Here is an 18352-nt window from a genome sequence, read left to right as displayed (position 1 = left end):
CCACAAGAATCTCATTACTATGTGAGACCCACATTATAATGTATTCACTTTTTCTTTATATCTATTGACTGTAGTAAACAGTGAATATTTAAAATAAATTGTTGTACATTAAGGGTTATGATAAAAATTTGTATGACATGATAAAAAATAACTTAATTTGTAAATAACCTCATGATATGGATATATGATGAATGAGAAATCTAACTAGTATATGTAAAACCTCAAGGTGTCATGGTAAAACCTATTTAGTCATGTGAAATGAGTGTGATACATAATGCACTGATTATGATATAATGTGAGTGTTCGCCCCATATGATCAAGTGAAAGATGATGGATCCTGGTACGAATCTAGTGTGACTATTGGGCCTTCCACATGGAACCCATAAGTCAAAAATGGATCCAGGTATTGGATCTGAAATATGGATCTAAATATTAGATCTAGTTTAATGGGTCTGAAATCCTATAGCTCACTTATGTAATATATAGGGTCATTGTGTTAGGAACCACTAAGATAGTGGTAGGCCACATATCATATTGAATTCTCAGCATATTTGAAAATCTAATGAGATGGTTATGGTTCGATAATAGCTACTTAGGAAAGGATAAGTATCTCTGCCCCTGCCTTTGTAGGAACATGAAAAACAAGAAACTCGATAATTTCATCGAGGAATCTCTCCTGAAACAGGCCATCAATCTCAATTTAATTTTCTTCTCTTGTATCACCCAAAACTTGTCGTCACTGCACACGATTTATTTTTAAATTTGGATAATATTATGATTAGTACCTTAGATAAAATCTGGTTTAACCCTTCAGGGGCGTTTGCGTGTCATGGTATCCTCTTTCGCCCTTTCCTTTCCACAAAAACATAATCGGGTCACCCCTCTACGAGAATCCTTTCTGTCGAAAGTCGGGGCTTCTCTTAGATTTTGGGCTCCTTTTCTACAAGAAAAAAGAGTGCTCAGTAACTCAGTTTGTTTGGTCAGGTGGGGCTCATGGAAATGCATATCCATCCATGTCGTTTATGCTAAAAAGCTTCAATTTTTGTGACATGCAAATGCTCTCTTAAGGTCTTTCTTACCCGCAAGTAAGTACACTCAACTTCCATATTGCAGTTGAGTGATGTTCCATCAACTTGACATTTACAAGTTGCCCCTACCAGATAGGGGTGGCAAAAGGGTTGGCGGGTCAGCATACCTCAACACGAACCCGGACCGTTTATTAAACGGGTTGGCTGTGGCAAACACTAACCTGACCCGTTTATTAAACGGGTAACCCGGCGCGACACGGTTAACCCGTTTAATAAATGGGTCGGGTTAGGTAAACGGGTTGGCGGTCAGGTTGGGTTCGAGTAAATGGGTAAACAGGTTGACAGGTGGGTCAAGGTTGGGTAAACGGGTTGGCGGGCGGGTTGGTAGGTCGGGTTTGGGTAAACGGGTTGACCCGTCTGCCTAACCCGTTTATTAAACGGGTCAGCCGGGTTGGCATACCCCTAACACGAACCCCACCCGTTTAATAAAAAGGTTAGGTGGGTCAACCCGTTTACGACATAAACCCGTTTAAGCCAAACCCGAACCCGGCTAAGAAGCAGGTTGGCAGGTAGTGTTAGATTTTGCCACCCCTACTACCGGATAAATCAAACACCTATGGAGAGAGAAGATCCCAGACACAGGTGCCTTTTGTGCAACTACACCCGTCAAAACAGTGAACAAGCTCATTGTGAGCTGTTCATTTTAAACCATCTTGATGTCGTCCATCCGAAAAAAAGAGTGGGACCCATCCAAGCGATGGGCATCCATTCATACGAGTTTTGGATGCCGTTCATCTTGATCTTGAGATTAACAGCATCCTAAGGTCTCTGACCTGATCCTATCTCGCACTTACTGGCAATGTTCTCAGTATCGGTGCCTATCAGCCTGTATCGGCCGATACACATCGTATCGGCTTGTATCAGCCGGCCTGAATAAACTATTTTTAATAAATATAAAAAATACCAAAAACCACATTTTAAATATTTTTTAATGATTTTAACAGGTATGAGACATAATAATTTTTATTATTTTTAGGCGATACCGAACGATTCAGTTGAGTATTCGGTATCAGCCAATACAGATGAACCGGTGGCCCAACGATTCAGGGCCATCCCTAATCCAATTTGGCACGCTTCTTCCGTCTCACACGTGTCAGACATGCCACACCAATTCTTGCGCGAGCGGTGCTCTCTCTTCCTACAAAAGGGGAGGATCCGAGGAAAGGTTCTTGATCCATTGATCGGTCGATCGATTGCAGGAAGGGATGGAGAAGGCGGCGAACAGGCAGAAGGTTTTGCTGGGCCATCTCAGCCCCGTCTCTCCTCGCCACGACGATCCAACCCTACGAGTAATTTGCTTTCCCTTTTTTGTTTTTTTTTGTTTTTGGTAGAAAAATTCTGCGGAGTTTGTTTGATAATCTGTGAGACGCAATTCTCAAGTCCTCTTATTGCAATTTGTATGTCTTGATCGTGAATAACCCCTTTTTTCGCTTTTTGTCTTTTTTTTTTTTTTGAATAATTTGAAGATTAAGGTACCCGATTTTTATAATAAATTCTCTGTCATTTAGGTAGGAATTGAATGCGATTGATGAATTCGGGTGAAGTGTTTTTAGCTGTTTGAGTTGGTGATTGGAAAGATTGGTACGATTTTAGCTTGAATTGTTTTGGTTTGTGACTTTGCATACAAGGTTTAGGCATTTTTTCTAGAAACCACCCCAGGATCATAGACGTAGTCGCCCTGGCTCTGCCTGCCGTACATACGGTCGTTGTCCTGACAGCGTAAAACTCCGAGGGCTTACCCGGAGTCACCATGCTTCGGCTTGCGCGGGGGTGACACTCATGAGATTTGAACCTAGACCACCCGCTAGCGGCCTAGGCCCCATCGTACTGCACCAAACCACTTGGGGCTGAGGTTTAGGCACTTAGTCAGTGTGATTTCATGGGACTGGTGCTCTGGTTTGGCGAGGCCGAGGTATTTTCGTTTAAGCGCTTGGAGATACCGTATATTGGTCCTGGAATCACATGTGATTCTGTCTCTGGTGGTTTGTTGATGATATTTGAGTAGGGATGCTTTTTCCCCACCTCTTCTATCTTCTTTGGATTCATCGTGGGGATTACAGTTAGAAATATTCCGTGCTCCTGGGTTTCAGAGAGAACCTGGTTCTTACCGAAGCTTCCACCAAATTTTGGTGGTGGCAATACCGCTGATGATTTTGGATTCATGTTGGTGAGTTCTGTTTATTCGAGTATATTGCTTTGAGGTTTTGCAGATGATCTAGCTTGTTGAGTTTTACGAATGGCTGTGTTCTGTGGTTTAAGTGAACTTTGATATTTTTTTTCTTTCTTTTTTCAAGTCATTGCATGTAATCTGATGTAGGTTCCGAGTAAATCTAATGTATGTTAGTCACTCATTTTCTGGTTTGGTTCTATGAGCTATTTGGTTTTCAAATAATTTGCACTTTTTTTGTTATTCTCGTTTGCATTTTCATTGTTCCTTTATCATAGTTTGATTGTTTGACACTTTGTATTAAAGTTGACCAGAAAGTTTGATAGATCTCCAGATCATTTTTTTTCGCAAAATGATGTTTTCTCTCTCTCAAAAAAAGAAGTTTTCCTTGCTTATTTATTAAATTCTCAATAATTTGGGCGTAACACATTTTCACACGAAATGACAAGCAAATAGATTTTTTTCCCTAAAAATAAGGAAAATAGTTAAATATTCATATTTAAATTCAAAGTGGGGCCCTATCAACTAGGAAGCAAAAATTGCTTTTCTCTAAATTTCCATTTATTTATTTTTCTTTTACGCATCTCTAAACAAGAGATGCGTATGCTTAGATGGATGTGTGGAAATACAATAAAAGATAAGATTCAAAACGAGGAGATAGGTAAGAAGGTAGGCGTTGCATCCATTGAAAATAAGATGAGAGAGAATCGTTTACGGTGGTTTGGACATATTCGGCGAATGCCTAATAATGCTCCAGTTAGAAGGATGGAGAAATGGAAAAATATATTAGTTAAAAGAGGTCGGGGTAGGCCTAAGAAGACTTGGATGGAAATGATAGGAAAGGATATGAATGCTTTGAACCTCACCGAGGACATGGCATTGGATATAAATGATTGGAGGAGAAGGATTCATGTGGAAGACCTAGTATGATTTTCTTTTTTGGTTCATATCGCCGACCCCAATTGTTTTGGGATGAAAGCGTAGTTGTTGTTGTTTGTTGTTTTTGTTAATTGTTTTGTTTGGAACTATTAATGTTATGTGAGCAGTAAAAACTTGAGAGGTGTTTGATCGGCAAAAGATCATGGGTTGAATGATACAATCTCTTGTTTCCTTTAAGGAATTTTTTTTGTTCAAAGTTATGTTATCCTGACCTAATCTATAATACAGGCTTCAATTTGTTCGGCTGGAGATAGTGCGCCATATAATAGAACTGCTTCTTTTGGGGATGATGTTGTAATTGTGGCGTAAGTTCAAAACGTATCACAAATTGTTCATGTTGCTTAGTTCTTGAAAGATTTATAAGACTTTTTGGTTGCACAAGTTTTTCATTTCTCACTTCACTGCTCTGTTTTCTATGCTTGTGTTTTTCCTCTTGATAGCGCATTCCGAACTCCCATTTGCAAGGCCAGGCGTGGGGGCTTCAAGGATACTTATCCTGATGACTTACTTGCACCTGTACTTAAGGTTAGCTGAATATCTACAAACTTATCATGCTGCTAGATGATGCAACATATAAATACACTTGCACTTTATTTGCTTAAAAGTCTTTTGTTTCTCTGTCGATTTAGTCTTTTAGTTAAGCAACGGCTATCCAATGCAGGCATTACTAGTCAAGACTGGTATAAACCCAAGTGAAGTTGGGGATATTGTTGTTGGTAGTGTCTTGGCACCAGGATCTCAAAGAGCAAGTGAATGCAGGATGGCAGCATTTTATGCTGGGTTTCCTGGTATGGTAGTATGCTATGGCAGTATTGTGTTATTTCTTGTTTCTGGCTTCCCTCTTAATGCTTTTTTTGTGATACAGAGACAGTACCTGTAAGAACAGTCAATAGGCAGTGTTCTTCTGGTTTACAGGCTGTTGCTGATGTTGCTGCTGCCATAAAAGCTGGGTTCTATGATATTGGTAAGCATGCTCTATTCCTTGATGTGAACAATTGTCAGTGATTTTCTCAGCAACCTCATTAATGTCTTCTATTAGGCATTGGATGCGGGATAGAGTCTATGTCAGTAAATGCAATGGCTTGGGAAGGCTCGATCAATCCTAGAGTATGTATCATCAGAGTTCTATTTATGTTTTTAACAATTTTTTGATAAATAGTAAAGTTTTGACTGCTAATATATTTCATTCTTATCTTCAGCAATGTAGTTTCTCCTCTGGGTATTAGATGTTTGTGATTCTTATTTATTCTTTAATTCACTAGGTAAATGCACATGAGCAAGCTCAGAATTGCCTTCTTCCAATGGGAATTACTTCAGAAAATGTTGCTCACCTCTATGGGGTAACACGTCAGGAGCAGGATCAGGCTTCTGTGAGATATCATCTATCCATATTGTGTGCTATAATCTTCATTGTTCATTCATTTTGGTTAAGGCCAATAACTTGATTAGTGATGCATTTGTTAGGTTGAATCTCATAGGCGAGCTGCAGCAGCAACTGCTTCTGGTAAATTCAAGGATGAAATCATTCCTGTGCACACAAAGGTGGAATTTTTGTCAGACAATTGATGCTTTCAATATCTTCTTTAGTAGACCAACTTAATGTTCATAACTTGGTAACTGGTGTATACTTGTAAAGATTATAGATCCAAAAACAGGGGAAGAAAAGAGTGTTATAATTTCTGCAGATGATGGAATTCGACCAAATGCATCAGTCTCAGATCTAGCAAAGCTGAAACCTGTTTTCAAGAAGGATGGGAGTACGACAGCTGGTATTCAATCGTAAACTGCTTAACTTTTTGACGGGGCATGTTGTTGACTCCATATATCTGTTTTCTTATTGCTAGAGGCTCAACTATTGATCTTTAAAATGGCAGGGAACTCGAGCCAAGTGAGTGATGGTGCTGGAGCAGTCTTGCTTATGAGAAGATCTGTAGCAATGCAGAAAGGACTTCCCATACTTGGTATATTCAGGTTTGTATTTTTCAAACTTATGTTTGTTGCTTGTCTGTTGTAGAACCAGTTTTCAGGATTGTACTGCTCTTTTTGCTGATTTTTATTGGATTTGACTTGGAAATAGATGCTAACAACATCAGTCATAATCACTTAATACACCAGTATTGCTTTTTTTCTGTTTAGAGTACCTGTGAAGCCATAGTGTTTATTGTTGTCTCTATTTGGTTGAGTTGCTTACTTGTCTCCATCTTTTTTCAGCTGTGTGTGTGTGTGTGTGTGCTTTCATCCTTTTGGGCAGGATGTGGAAATTTGTGGTTGGGACAGTGTATTGGCACATGTCAAGCAATGTGTTCCTCTTGCAATAGTAATTATGATATAATGCATTTTGCATCTTTCAATAAAATGTTTCATATAGAAGTGGTTATTTTTCTTTCTCTTGGATCATGTTTACCTTTTCTGTCTGACAGTATTTTCGATATCTTATTTTGGTTTATGATTTTATTTCTGGATGCACAAACATAGGGGTTTTGTAGCTGTTGGCGTTGATCCTGCTGTCATGGGAATTGGCCCTGCAGTTGCAATTCCTGCAGTAGTTAAGGCTGCTGGTCTTGAAGTTAATGACATTGATCTTTTTGAGATAAATGAGGTAGTATTCCTGTCTAGTATGGGTACGTCACTTGAAATTGTAGGAAGGTAATTAACTGCTTTTTCATAATACAGGCATTTGCATCTCAATATGTGTACTGCTGCAAGAAGTTGAACCTAGATCCGAAGAAAGTGAATGTTAATGGAGGTGCTGTTGCTATGGGGCATCCTTTGGGTGCCACAGGTACTTCTAAAATCCAAGACATCTTAGTTATTTTTCCAGTTCATGGTGTTGACTGAAATATACTGTTTTTTCTCTTTTATATTGACACATACACACATACATATATGTATTATCTTGAGGACTTTAAAGAGCATTTTATATACAATTGCAAGTGTTGTAAGATATCCCATCACCCGCAAGTAGGGATGCACACGAGCCGGGTTTGAGCCGAGCTTGGGCTGGCTCAGCTCAAGAAGAACTGGCTGTTCAAGTTCGGCTCGAGCTTGAACAGCCTATGCCCGGGATCGGCTCTAGTCGAGCTCGAGCAAAGCTCGGCTCGAGCTGAACACATTTATAAAAAAAATTCAAAGTTTTTTTTTTAAATTGTGTCAAAAGTACTTTTTGAAAGAAACTTAAGCGGTGGGATTTGAACCCAGGCCACTTTCAAAAGATTTCAAAGATTTACCCACTAAGGTAACACCTCTTTTTGTGTTCATTTTAAAAACAAAATATATACATATATAAAATCTAATTTCTTTATATAACTATGTTAACCGAGCTTAATCGGGTTTATCGAGTCTAACCAAGCTGGACTACATGTTCAAGCTCGACTCGTTTATATGTACCCAGCCTAAACCTTTGTTCAAGCTCGGCTCATTTATTTTTCGAATGAGCTTGAGCCGAGCTTAAACGGCCCGAGCCCGAGCTAGCTCGGCTCGTTGTGCATCCCTAACGACAAGTGTTATAGGTTGGGATGGTTTAGTGACTCATATGAGATGACTTGGTTATGAAACTATTCAAGGTTTTGGACTTGGATCTGCTCCATTTATTAACAAAATCTTGGTTATCCGACTGAAAAAGTGTAATTGTTCATTGGCTGGGCCGTAAGCTATGTCATGTAGCTATAGGTGTGGGTATGGGATACAAGATAGGTATGACACAAAAAGGTTGTTGAGGTGTTCCTGGGATATAGTGTTGTACAAATCAATGTGATACTATTGCAAAATTTTCCATCCTGAATTTATTTTGCGTGTTTAATTGCTTTTGATTTGGCAGGTGCACGTTGTGTAGCAACTTTGTTGCATGAGATGAAGCGTCGAGGCAAAGACTGCAGGTTTGGAGTTGTGTCCATGTGTATAGGTGAGTATAGAAAACCATAGGTTCATTTATGTGTTTTTTCTATACAAGAAGCTAATGAATGATGTGGGTGTAAAAAAAATGTCAAACAGGCACGGGGATGGGGGCAGCAGCTGTTTTGGAAAGGGGAGACTCTGTGGATCACCTTAGCAATGCTAGGAAGATTCAATCTCATAATTTACTGTCTAAGGATGCTCTATAATCATCTAAGAAAGAAAATTCTCTTCATATAAAGTTGGAGGTTTTTAATTAAACATTGAATTTTTCATTGTCATGGTATAATGTATGTAATTGAAGGAAGCATACTTAATGTCTCACGAAACAGGAAAATTGAAGGCCTAATGGTGTGATGTGTTTGTTAGCTTGCTTATCTGGTTCTACTTGCATCTTTTGCTTTTTCTTGCTTAACCTTTGTTGGTCCACATGTAAAAAACTATTTTCATGAGCTGTATCTGGTAGCAATTATGGGTTTGGACCAAGTAGTCAACAGTATGTCAAAACTGTTTACAGCCCTGCTGCTTATCTCTTGGGTTGTGTTCGAAATAACCTTCATGGTCAAATGGATATCCATATCAGAACTGAGTGGAGCAATGTTAGCAAGCCACTGTTCTGGAAAAATTTGGCTCGGGTGTGTTTTTTTGCCCTTGTAACATATATTTTGGAGGATAGGGATGAAGCAATGATGCGATATTGGCTGAACTAGTACAAGAGGGAAACCTAGTGAAAGGCTTGAATTTAGATAGTGAGTTAACCCAGCTAATTGCTGGGACAATTGTTGGGTCTCTCTCTCTCTCTCTCTCTCTATATATATATATATATATATATATATATATGTGTGTGTGTGTGTGTGTGTGTGTGTCTGTGCTAAACCCATTTGATGCTAAATCGCGTGCTAAATGGGTATTTCAAACTTTTTCCATTTTATTTTTAAATTCTGACCGTACAGATGTGATTTATGTACTTGATTTTAGAGGGACCAGCTCTTGAAGTGTTTGATTGTAAGACATGGGTGGGTTTTTATAAAGTTCTAAAAATCAATGGTTCAAAATCTTTGTAAATTTTGGAGGCTCCAATATATATATATATATATATGTTTTTGATGAAAAAAATGTATTTGGAGCTTAAAAATTTTACAAAGAATTTGGACCATAGATTTTTTTGAACCTTATAAAAACCCATAGATCACATTTGTATGATCAGAATTTATAAATACAATAAAAGACTAAAAAACCCTTTTATCATGGTCATTTAGCACCTAACGTATGATCAGCTACCAATCACTCTCTCTCTCTCTCTCTCTCTCTCTTTATATATATATATATATATTACTAGAATATAATAACTACCATGTGAATTGGGCATTTCCAGCATAGATGTGTTTGGCAGGGTGAATTTGCTAGAAATTGACTTTTGCATTGTATATTTTCAATGAAAAAAATATGATTTTTGGATGCCTGAATGTTTATGAAAATGATGAAGTATTGATTTTAAAACCTTAAAAAATCTTGTTTATGCATCATAATCTTACGATTCAAGAACTGCTCCTTATAAAACCAAGCATCTCGATCACATTCATATAGTTAGGCTCAGGAGAAAAGAAATTTTTTTTTATAAAAATCATAGTTCACATGATTCTTCTCATGTTCTAGCGACTCTCTCTCTATATATAATGTGGAGTCAAAGACTACAGACATGGAGTTGTGCCCATGTGCATAGGTGAGTATAAAAACCATATATTCATTTGTGTTTTTTTATGCAAGAAATTAAATGTGATGTGTGTAAAAAAAAATGTCAAATTATTGGGCAAGCAATTCCAAGAATATTCAAGCCCATAATTTTGTCTACATATGCTTTATCATCTATGAAAGTAAATTCTCTTCACTTTCCAATAACCTTAGGAGGATAAGAGGGAATAAAGTTGAAGGCTTTTAATGGAATATTGAATTCTCGTATAATATATGCAATTGATGAAACATGCTTACTGTCTCTACTTTTTACGGAACAGGAACATTGAAGGTGTAATGGTGGGGTTTGTTTGTTAACTTGCTTTTCCGTATCTACTTGCATCTTTTCTTTTCCTACATGAGCAAGGGAAAATGTTCTATTCATACGGTAGATATTTTTTTCTTAGCGATTGGGCTGATTATGTTACATGAAACATGAGAGAGAGAGAGAGCCGAAAATAATTCAACATTAAAGATCAACAAAATGTTGAACCCATGAACCGAACAAGAGCAAAAGCCAAAAGTAAAGAAAGCACAAGAGAAAAGAACATCACACAGATAAAATGGGCTCACGCCGGAGCCGCTTTCCCAGATTGCGACAAAGGATAGGTAGCATCAGCAGGAGGGAGCGGAAGATCACTAAGATGCATACGCAAGATCGCATAAACATCTACCAAGATTTTATGCATCAGGTTTTGAATGTTAATTGGAATATGACGAAAATGAGCATCGTTTCGCGCCATCCAAACAAACCACCAAGAAGTAAGCAACAACGTCCGCCAAATGAACCTTCACCTCTTGCTGCGCCTAATACAAACCGGCCCCAAGATCAGATCTAGCACAAAGGACTCCTCTTTAACAAATACTTCCGGATGCCTCCAGGTCCTGCTAAAGATTTCCACAAATATTGGGCAAGACCAGAACAAGTGAAACATAGATTCTTCTGCAGCTTGACAAAGCACGCACCAACGAGAGAGAGAGAGAGAGAGAGAGAGAGAGAGATTTATGTCAATGGAGAACGTGGAATGACTAGTGAAAGTGTGAAATTTATCACTGTTCCTCAATGAATTAGAAATATGACAAACTATGTGCTGAGATACAATGTTGATCGCAAGTAAAATAGTTTTATTCAGTGAAGCTATCATTTTTTCTTCTTCTTTAGCTGGGACAGACAACATGAATTTTTTGGTCATACGGAGTTCACAAAAGTGCATTTTTTTTCTATAGTCAAGGCAAAAATAATGCCTTGTTTTTCTATTTTCATATACAATGTAGAAAGAAAGTCTTTTTCACTGTATAGAAAGTCGTATCTTTCTATGGTCATTTTGAGTCCTTTGGTCGTCTTGTCTTACGGTCCTTCTTAACTAAGAGACTGTAAAAAAGGGTCAAAACTTTTTACAGTCTCTCCACTCTCAAGCTCTTTCTCAATTCCTGTAAACCTTGGAGATTTCCATCTTTTTGTGGTTGACATAAAAGAAAGGTAATTAGTGTACCAGTGAAGCTAAGGAAGTAACCATGCATAGAATGGATTCTAATAGTCAGGTTCATGGACATGGAGATGTGTGCAAACAGTATCCTACCTAATTATGTCATTTTCTGTTGGTGAGGATAAGAAAGATAGTGGGATTATTGAGCCTGATGTAGACCGTTCAGATGAAAGTCTGGGTATAAATTCTCTACTTTGAACTTGCATATTTTTAAAGACTTTAGGGTGCTATGATGGATCGAGTGCGAGGATAAGAAAAACAATTAGAAAACGGTAAAACATTTAGAAAATTGTGTAAGGCCTTTTTCTGGGGGCGCTGTCTTTTTTTTTTCTTGCTCTCTCTTTTGGGCAAGACCCTCTCCTTTATAAGGGAGAGTTGCTGGAACTACTCCTTCCCTAGGTAGCAGTTACTCAGCAAAAATAAGATTTTACCTGTTTTTTCTCATTCGAGGAAGTGGTAACGGTATCCCTCTTATCCCATGTCTATCCAGACGAGGCACATTTGAATATGCCTTATTTAGATAGGCCCACTACCGGGTGGCTCATGGAGAGAGAGTGAACCCACCTCTCTCATCAACACATGAACTCATGTATGAACATGGCCATCCATGGTCATTTATGACTAACATCTCCCACTTGGTCATGTGAATTGAATCACAATGTAGAATTTTACCTTTCACTATTGGAGTATTTCACTTGCATCAAGATTCTTAAAATGAGCTATTTTTCTTGTTACTTATCTAATTATATATCTTATTAGGCATATTTTAATCTCATACATGATATATGTTTTGAGAACATTTTCTTTGATATACCTTTTGTTAAGAGATCAACAATCATATAAGATGTAGGTAAGTAACTGACTGTGAATTCATTCTTTTCAATTATGTTATGAATATAATAATATTTTACCATTATAACTTTTAAAATTGTTTGCTCTACTCTTTATAAGAAAGATAGCAGCTTGGTTATCACAAAAAATTTGCACTGGCCGTTTACTTATATCCTACTTCAAATCATTAATAAAACAACTTAGCCAAATGATAAATATGGCAATAGTATTGCATTAAATATATTATGCTTTCTGAATATGTTGAGCTACGCAACCTTGTTTCTTACATGACCAGGAAACTGCTTCTCTAAAGAGAAAAACATATTCAAAAATATATTTACTATCATATGCCAACAAAGTCAGCATCAAAATATCCAATCAATTCTAAAGAATCATCTTGCACAATTTCAAGTGTATAATTCATTTTAAATATTGAAATACTTTTTTCACTACTTGTCAGTGATACCAACTAGGATTACTTTGATAGCGACTAATGATGACTACAACAAAATTGATATCAGACCTTGTGCATAGCATAACATATAACAAACCTCCAACAACTTGTGTATAATGGATATTGAGTCTTTCTTGTCCTTCACCTAGACTATCATTTTTTACTTAATTTGACACATTTTATCACATGTGTTCTAATAGGCTTGCAATCACTTATTCTAATTTTTTTAAGTATATGATTTATATACCTTCTTGACATAAGCTCAAAGTTTTAAAATTTCTATATCGGGTAATTTTAATTCCAAGAACATAAGATGCATCTCCCATGTCTTTCATCTTAAATTAAAAATTTAACCATTACTTGTTTTGACAATCATATCATTGTCGTTTTCGGTCAAAAGAATGTCATTCACATACAGTGAGAGGATAACGAATTTGCTTTCACTTTTTCAAACATAAACACAATGGTCAAATTTATTTGCCATAAATCTTGATGAAGTAATTGCCTTATGAAACTTTAAGTACCACTAACGTGGTGATTTCTTGAGTCCGTAAAGAAATTTTTTCAACCTATATACTTTATCTTCTTGGCTTTTGACAACATAGCCTTCAGGCTGTTCCATGAAAATGATTTTCTTAAACTCACCATTTATGAATACAGTTTTAACATCCATTTGATGTAAATCTAAATTGTAATGGGCTACAATAGTGAGAATTATCCTTATTGAGGCAAATTTTGCAACAGGTTAACATAATCTAACCCTTCTTTCTAAGAAAAACCTTTAGCTACCATTCTAGCTTTAAATTTATCAATACTACCATCAAATTTGAATTTTTTCTTTAGAATCTATTTGCATTCAATGACTTTCCTTTTCTCAGGTAAATCAGTCAATTCCTAGACTTGTGTTTTCTCAATAGACTTAATTTTTGTTTGTCCATAACTTTTACCTAGTCTATTGACTCATGTGATTTTATTATCTCATTATATGACAAGTTATAACTCCACCTGTGTATAACTGTTTAGTTATACACTGTCGGTCCCAAGCTCGGATAAAGGAAGAGGGTTGCGGTAGGCCTGTGACAGCCAGCATAAAAACTTTGTCATACCCTATGAAAATGAACCAATATGAGAATTTCGTTGGGGCGTTCCCTACTGAGCGACGCGCTGTACTCTCTAGGCCCGAAGGTAGTGACAAATGGGCAAGGGTTGCTAGGTCGTCGCCCAGAAGCGACGCGTCACACCGGCGCCCGGGTGTGGTGTCAAATAGGCAAGGGTTCCCTCACTTTGTTGGATGGGTGGGGGTAAAGAAGTTAGTCCAAGACCATAAAATTAGGTTAGCCACTTGGAACATAGGGTCTTTAACTGGTAAGTTGGTAGAGTTAGTAGATGTTATGTGTAGGAGAAAGATTGATATTTTATGTCTTCAAGAGACCAAATGGGTAGGTGAGAAAGCAAAAGTGATAGAACCTTGGGGATATAAGATTTGGTATACAGGAATAAATAGGAATATGAATGGAGTAGGGATTGTTATGAGTCGTCAGTTTATAGATAATGTAGTTGAGGTCCGTAGGAAGGGTGATAGAATTTTACTTATTAAATTAGTATTAGGTACAAATATTATTAATATTATTAGTGTTTATGCACCTCAAGTAGGTTTAGATGATTCCATTAAGCATCATTTTTGGGAAGATTTAGATGGAGTAGTACAAGGGATATCTTATGGAGAAAAGCTTTTCATCGGCGGTGACCTTAATGGACATGTAGGCATTAGTAGGGATGGATTTGAGAGTATCCATGGAGGCTATGGTATAGGAGAAAGAAATGAAAGTGGAGAAAGGATTTTAGATTTTTGTTTGTCCTATGATATGATCTTAGCAAACACTTGGTTTAGGAAGAGGGAGTCTCACCTAGTAACATTTAAAAGTGGGGTTAATACGAGTCAGATAGATTTTTTCCTACTTAGAAAGAGAGATAAGAGTTGTTGCATCGATTGTAAGGTTATACCGGGAGAAAGTGTAGCTACACAACATAGAGTCTTAATTTTAGATCTTAGAATTAGACAATGCCGCAAAAGGGATAAACATAGGATAAATCCTAGAATTAAGTGGTGGGCACTGAAAGGAGCTAAACAAGGAATGTTTGTAGAGCAGGTAGTTAAGGAAGTTGATTGGTGTCTCGAGGAGGATTCAGAATCAATGTGGAATAAGATAGCGGGTGGCATGAGAAAAGTGGCTAAGGAGGTATTGGGTGAGTCTAAAGGCGGTGCACCACTAGGTAAGGATACATCATGGTGGAACGAGGATGTAAAATTAGCTATTAAGGTTAAAAGAGAGTGTTATAGAAATCTAAGAGTCGTGATAATGAGAATTTGGAGAAGTATATGATAGCAAAGAAAGAAGCTTAAAAAGTTGTTTGAAACGCGAGGGCTAAGGTATATAAGGAGGTTTATGACAAGTTGGATACCAAAGAAGGCGAGAAGGATATTTATAGGCTTGCAAAGATGAGAGATAGGAAATCGAAGGATTTGGGTATGGTTAGATGTATCAAAGATGAAACACAAAGGGTTTTAGTCAAAGATGAGGAGATTAAGGAGAGATGGAAAGATTATTTTGATAAGCTATTTAATGATAGTCATGCTCAAGATCTTGGAGACTTCTCCATTCCTTTTCATGAGATAAATCGTGACTTCATGCGCAAGATTCAAAAGAAAGAAAATGCAGAGGCTTTGAAGAAAATGAAATCAAGAAGGTCAGTTGGCCCAGATGGTATACCTATCGAGGCTTGGAAATGCTTGGGAGAGAAAGGTTTAGAATGGTTGACAAATCTTTTTAACTTGATTTGGCGAACAAATAAGATGCCTAATGAGTGGAGGAAGAGTACTTTGGTGCCTTTATATAAGAATAAGGGTGATATACAAGATTGCACAAACTATCGTGGTATAAAACTCATGAGTCATACTATGAAACTTTGGGAGAGTGTGATTGAGTCTAGGTTGAGGAAGGTTGTCATGATATCGGAGAATCAATTTGGTTTTATGCCTGGAAGATCAACTATGGAAGCTATACAGCTTCTTAGACAACTTATTGAAAGATATAGAGAGAGGAATAAAGATTTGCATATGGTTTTTATTGATTTAGAGAAGGCATACGATAGAGTACCTAGGGACGTTCTCTGGTGGACAATGATGAAGAAAGGTGTTTCTCTCAAGTACATTAGTATAATTAAAGATATGTATGAAGGAGTAGTAACCAATGTCCGCACTTGTGGAGGGGTGACAACCAATTTTCTGATAACGGTTGGGTTACATCAAGGATCCGCTTTAAGCCCTTTCCTATTTGCGATAGTGATGGATGAGCTTACGAGATCAATTCAAGAAAATGTACCGTGGTGTATGTTGTTTGCTGATGATATTGTTTTGATTGATGAGTCTAGAGCTGGGGTTAATGCTAAGTTAGAATTATGGAGACAGACATTGGAAGCTAGAGGTTTTAAGTTGAGTAAGAGTAAGACTGAATATATGGAATGTCGGTTTAGTAAGCAACGAAGTAGTGATGGGAGTGTAGTGAAGCTTGGTGAGCAAGAAATACCGGTGGATGATTGTTTCAAATATTTGGGATCTATCATTCAAAAGTATGGAGAAATTGATGGAGATGTAAATCATAGGATAAAGGTTGGGTGGATGAAATGGAAAAGTGTAACTGGAGTGCTGTGCGATCGTAGAATGCCATTGCGGTTGAAGGAAAAGTTTTATAGGACGACTATTAGACCCGCTTTACTATATGGTACGGAATGTTGGGCTGCCAAGAGACATCATATTCAAAAAATGAGTGTAGCTGAGATGCGGATGCTTAGATGGATGTGTGGAAATACAATAAAAGATAAGATTCGGAACGAGGAGATACGTAAGAAGGTAGGTGTTGCACCCATTGAAAATAAGATGCGAGAGAATCGTTTACGGTGGTTTGGACATATTCGGCGAAGGCCTAATGATGCTCCAGTTAGAAGGTTGGAGAAATGGGAAAATATATTAGTTAAAAGAGGTCGGGGTAGGCCTAGAAAGACTTGAATGGAGATGATAGGAAAGGATATGAATGCTTTGAACCTCACCGAGGACATGGCATTGGATAGAAATGATTGGAGGAAAAGGATTCATGTGGAAGACCCAAAATGATTTTCTTTTTTGGTTCATATCGCTGACCCCAATTGTTTTGGGATGAAGGCGTTGTTGTTGTTGTTGTTTGTATTATATGACAAGTTATCTTCCATGTTATCAAGGTCTAAGGCATAACACATTTTCTTTGACAAGTAGATATAATAGTCATCTAAGTATGATGAGGGGCTCTAGACCTCTTGTGACCAACTTGAGTCTAATGAGAAGAAGATAAAACTAACAGTTGATTCATCATTACTTAACTCTTCTTGTGTATTATCATAGTCATAGTATAAATTAAGAAAATTGTCTTCATTTATTTTAGAAATAATTGGTTCAATGTTTTGATATTCCAAAAATATAACATTTATACTTTCAATTAAACTCTTATCAAGATGGTAAAATGTATAACCTTTGAATCATTTGAGATATCCAATAAAGATACACCTTATAGATCTTGTATCAAGTTTGTCTCTTGATCGCTCTATAGCTTTTATACGAGCTACTAAACCCTATTTGCGAAGGTGACTTGGGTTAGGTTTTTTCTTAATCCATAACTCATAAGGTGTAACGATAATAGTCTTACAGAGAACCCCATTTAAAACATATGTTCTTGTATGTATCACTTCTTTTCAAAATACTTTTGGTAATGAAGCATTAGACAACATGCATCTAACTATGTCAAGAAAAATCTTATTATTGTTTTCAGCCACACCATTTTGTTGAGGTGTGCCCGGAGTCATAGTTTGAGGTCTCATCTCGCTAGCCCTATAATATTCATAAAATTTATTTAAAGTATATTTTCCTCTTCGATCAGACCATAATACTCTAATCATTCTACCAAGTTGGGTTTCAACTTATTGACAATATTCTTTAAAAATTTCTAATGCTTTATATTTATATGTTATAAGATATATACAACTATATCTTGAATAGTCATTAATAAAAGATATGAAATATTGCGTTCCTTTATGAGTTTGAGACCTAAAGGGACCACAAATATCTGAATGAATGATTTCTAACAATTCAGATGCTCTGATTACATTATGTAAAAATGATTTTCTTGTCATTTTACCATAAATACATGATTCACATATGTGAAAAGAGGATTTATCAAAATTAGGCATTAGATTTAATTCAACAATTTTTTTATTTTTTTTAAATTAATATGTCTGAGTGTTTGGTGCTATACATTCACATCCACATTAATGACATTATTAATATAAGCAAAAATAAATGAAATTTTATTCATCTCAGAATCTGAAATTTTAAATAGTCCATTTTTGTTTGTCAAAAACCCCATCAAACAAAACCCAACTGTGTTTTTCCATAGTAACCTTTTTAAGTAAAACCCTAACTTCAAACCCTTTAGCAACCAGTGTTGAAACAAACACTAAATTTCATCTCGGTGATGATACAAACAAAACATTTGATAATAGAACATTGTTTTTTAGAGTTTCAATACGATAAGTCCCAACAACCATAACATTAGAGTAGATGTTCTCCATGTACACCCAATGTTCTCCGAGTTTATACTCAACCATGTCCACTATTCCTTTATTGCTCTTGGCTATATGTCGTGTTGCTTCAGAATCCACCCACCATCCAGAAAGT

At 36.9% G+C, this 18352-nt stretch overlaps 1 protein-coding gene across 1 annotated transcript; it reads left to right on the top strand.

The window, feature by feature from the left end:
- The first annotated feature begins 2192 nt into the window (after positions 1 to 2192).
- On the top strand, positions 2193 to 8453 carry LOC149821851 (3-ketoacyl-CoA thiolase 2, peroxisomal-like). The gene is made up of 14 exons (XM_089980658.1): positions 2193 to 2377; positions 4423 to 4499; positions 4635 to 4719; positions 4856 to 4982; positions 5060 to 5158; positions 5234 to 5301; positions 5457 to 5564; positions 5659 to 5736; positions 5831 to 5963; positions 6069 to 6165; positions 6670 to 6793; positions 6868 to 6976; positions 8012 to 8095; positions 8185 to 8453. The coding sequence occupies exons 1-14, from the start codon at positions 2294 to 2296 to the stop codon at positions 8292 to 8294; spliced, it is 1383 nt and encodes a 460-aa protein (XP_089836784.1). The 5' UTR covers positions 2193 to 2293; the 3' UTR covers positions 8295 to 8453.
- Positions 8454 to 18352: the final 9899 nt, after the last annotated feature.

The sequence above is a fragment of the Nuphar pumila genome, chromosome 11 (assembly GCF_984573655.1).
Source record: "Nuphar pumila chromosome 11, dmNupPumi1.hap1.1, whole genome shotgun sequence".
In the NCBI taxonomy this organism is placed as follows: domain Eukaryota; kingdom Viridiplantae; phylum Streptophyta; class Magnoliopsida; order Nymphaeales; family Nymphaeaceae; genus Nuphar; species Nuphar pumila.
This window is presented reverse-complemented; position numbering and strand designations above follow the sequence as displayed.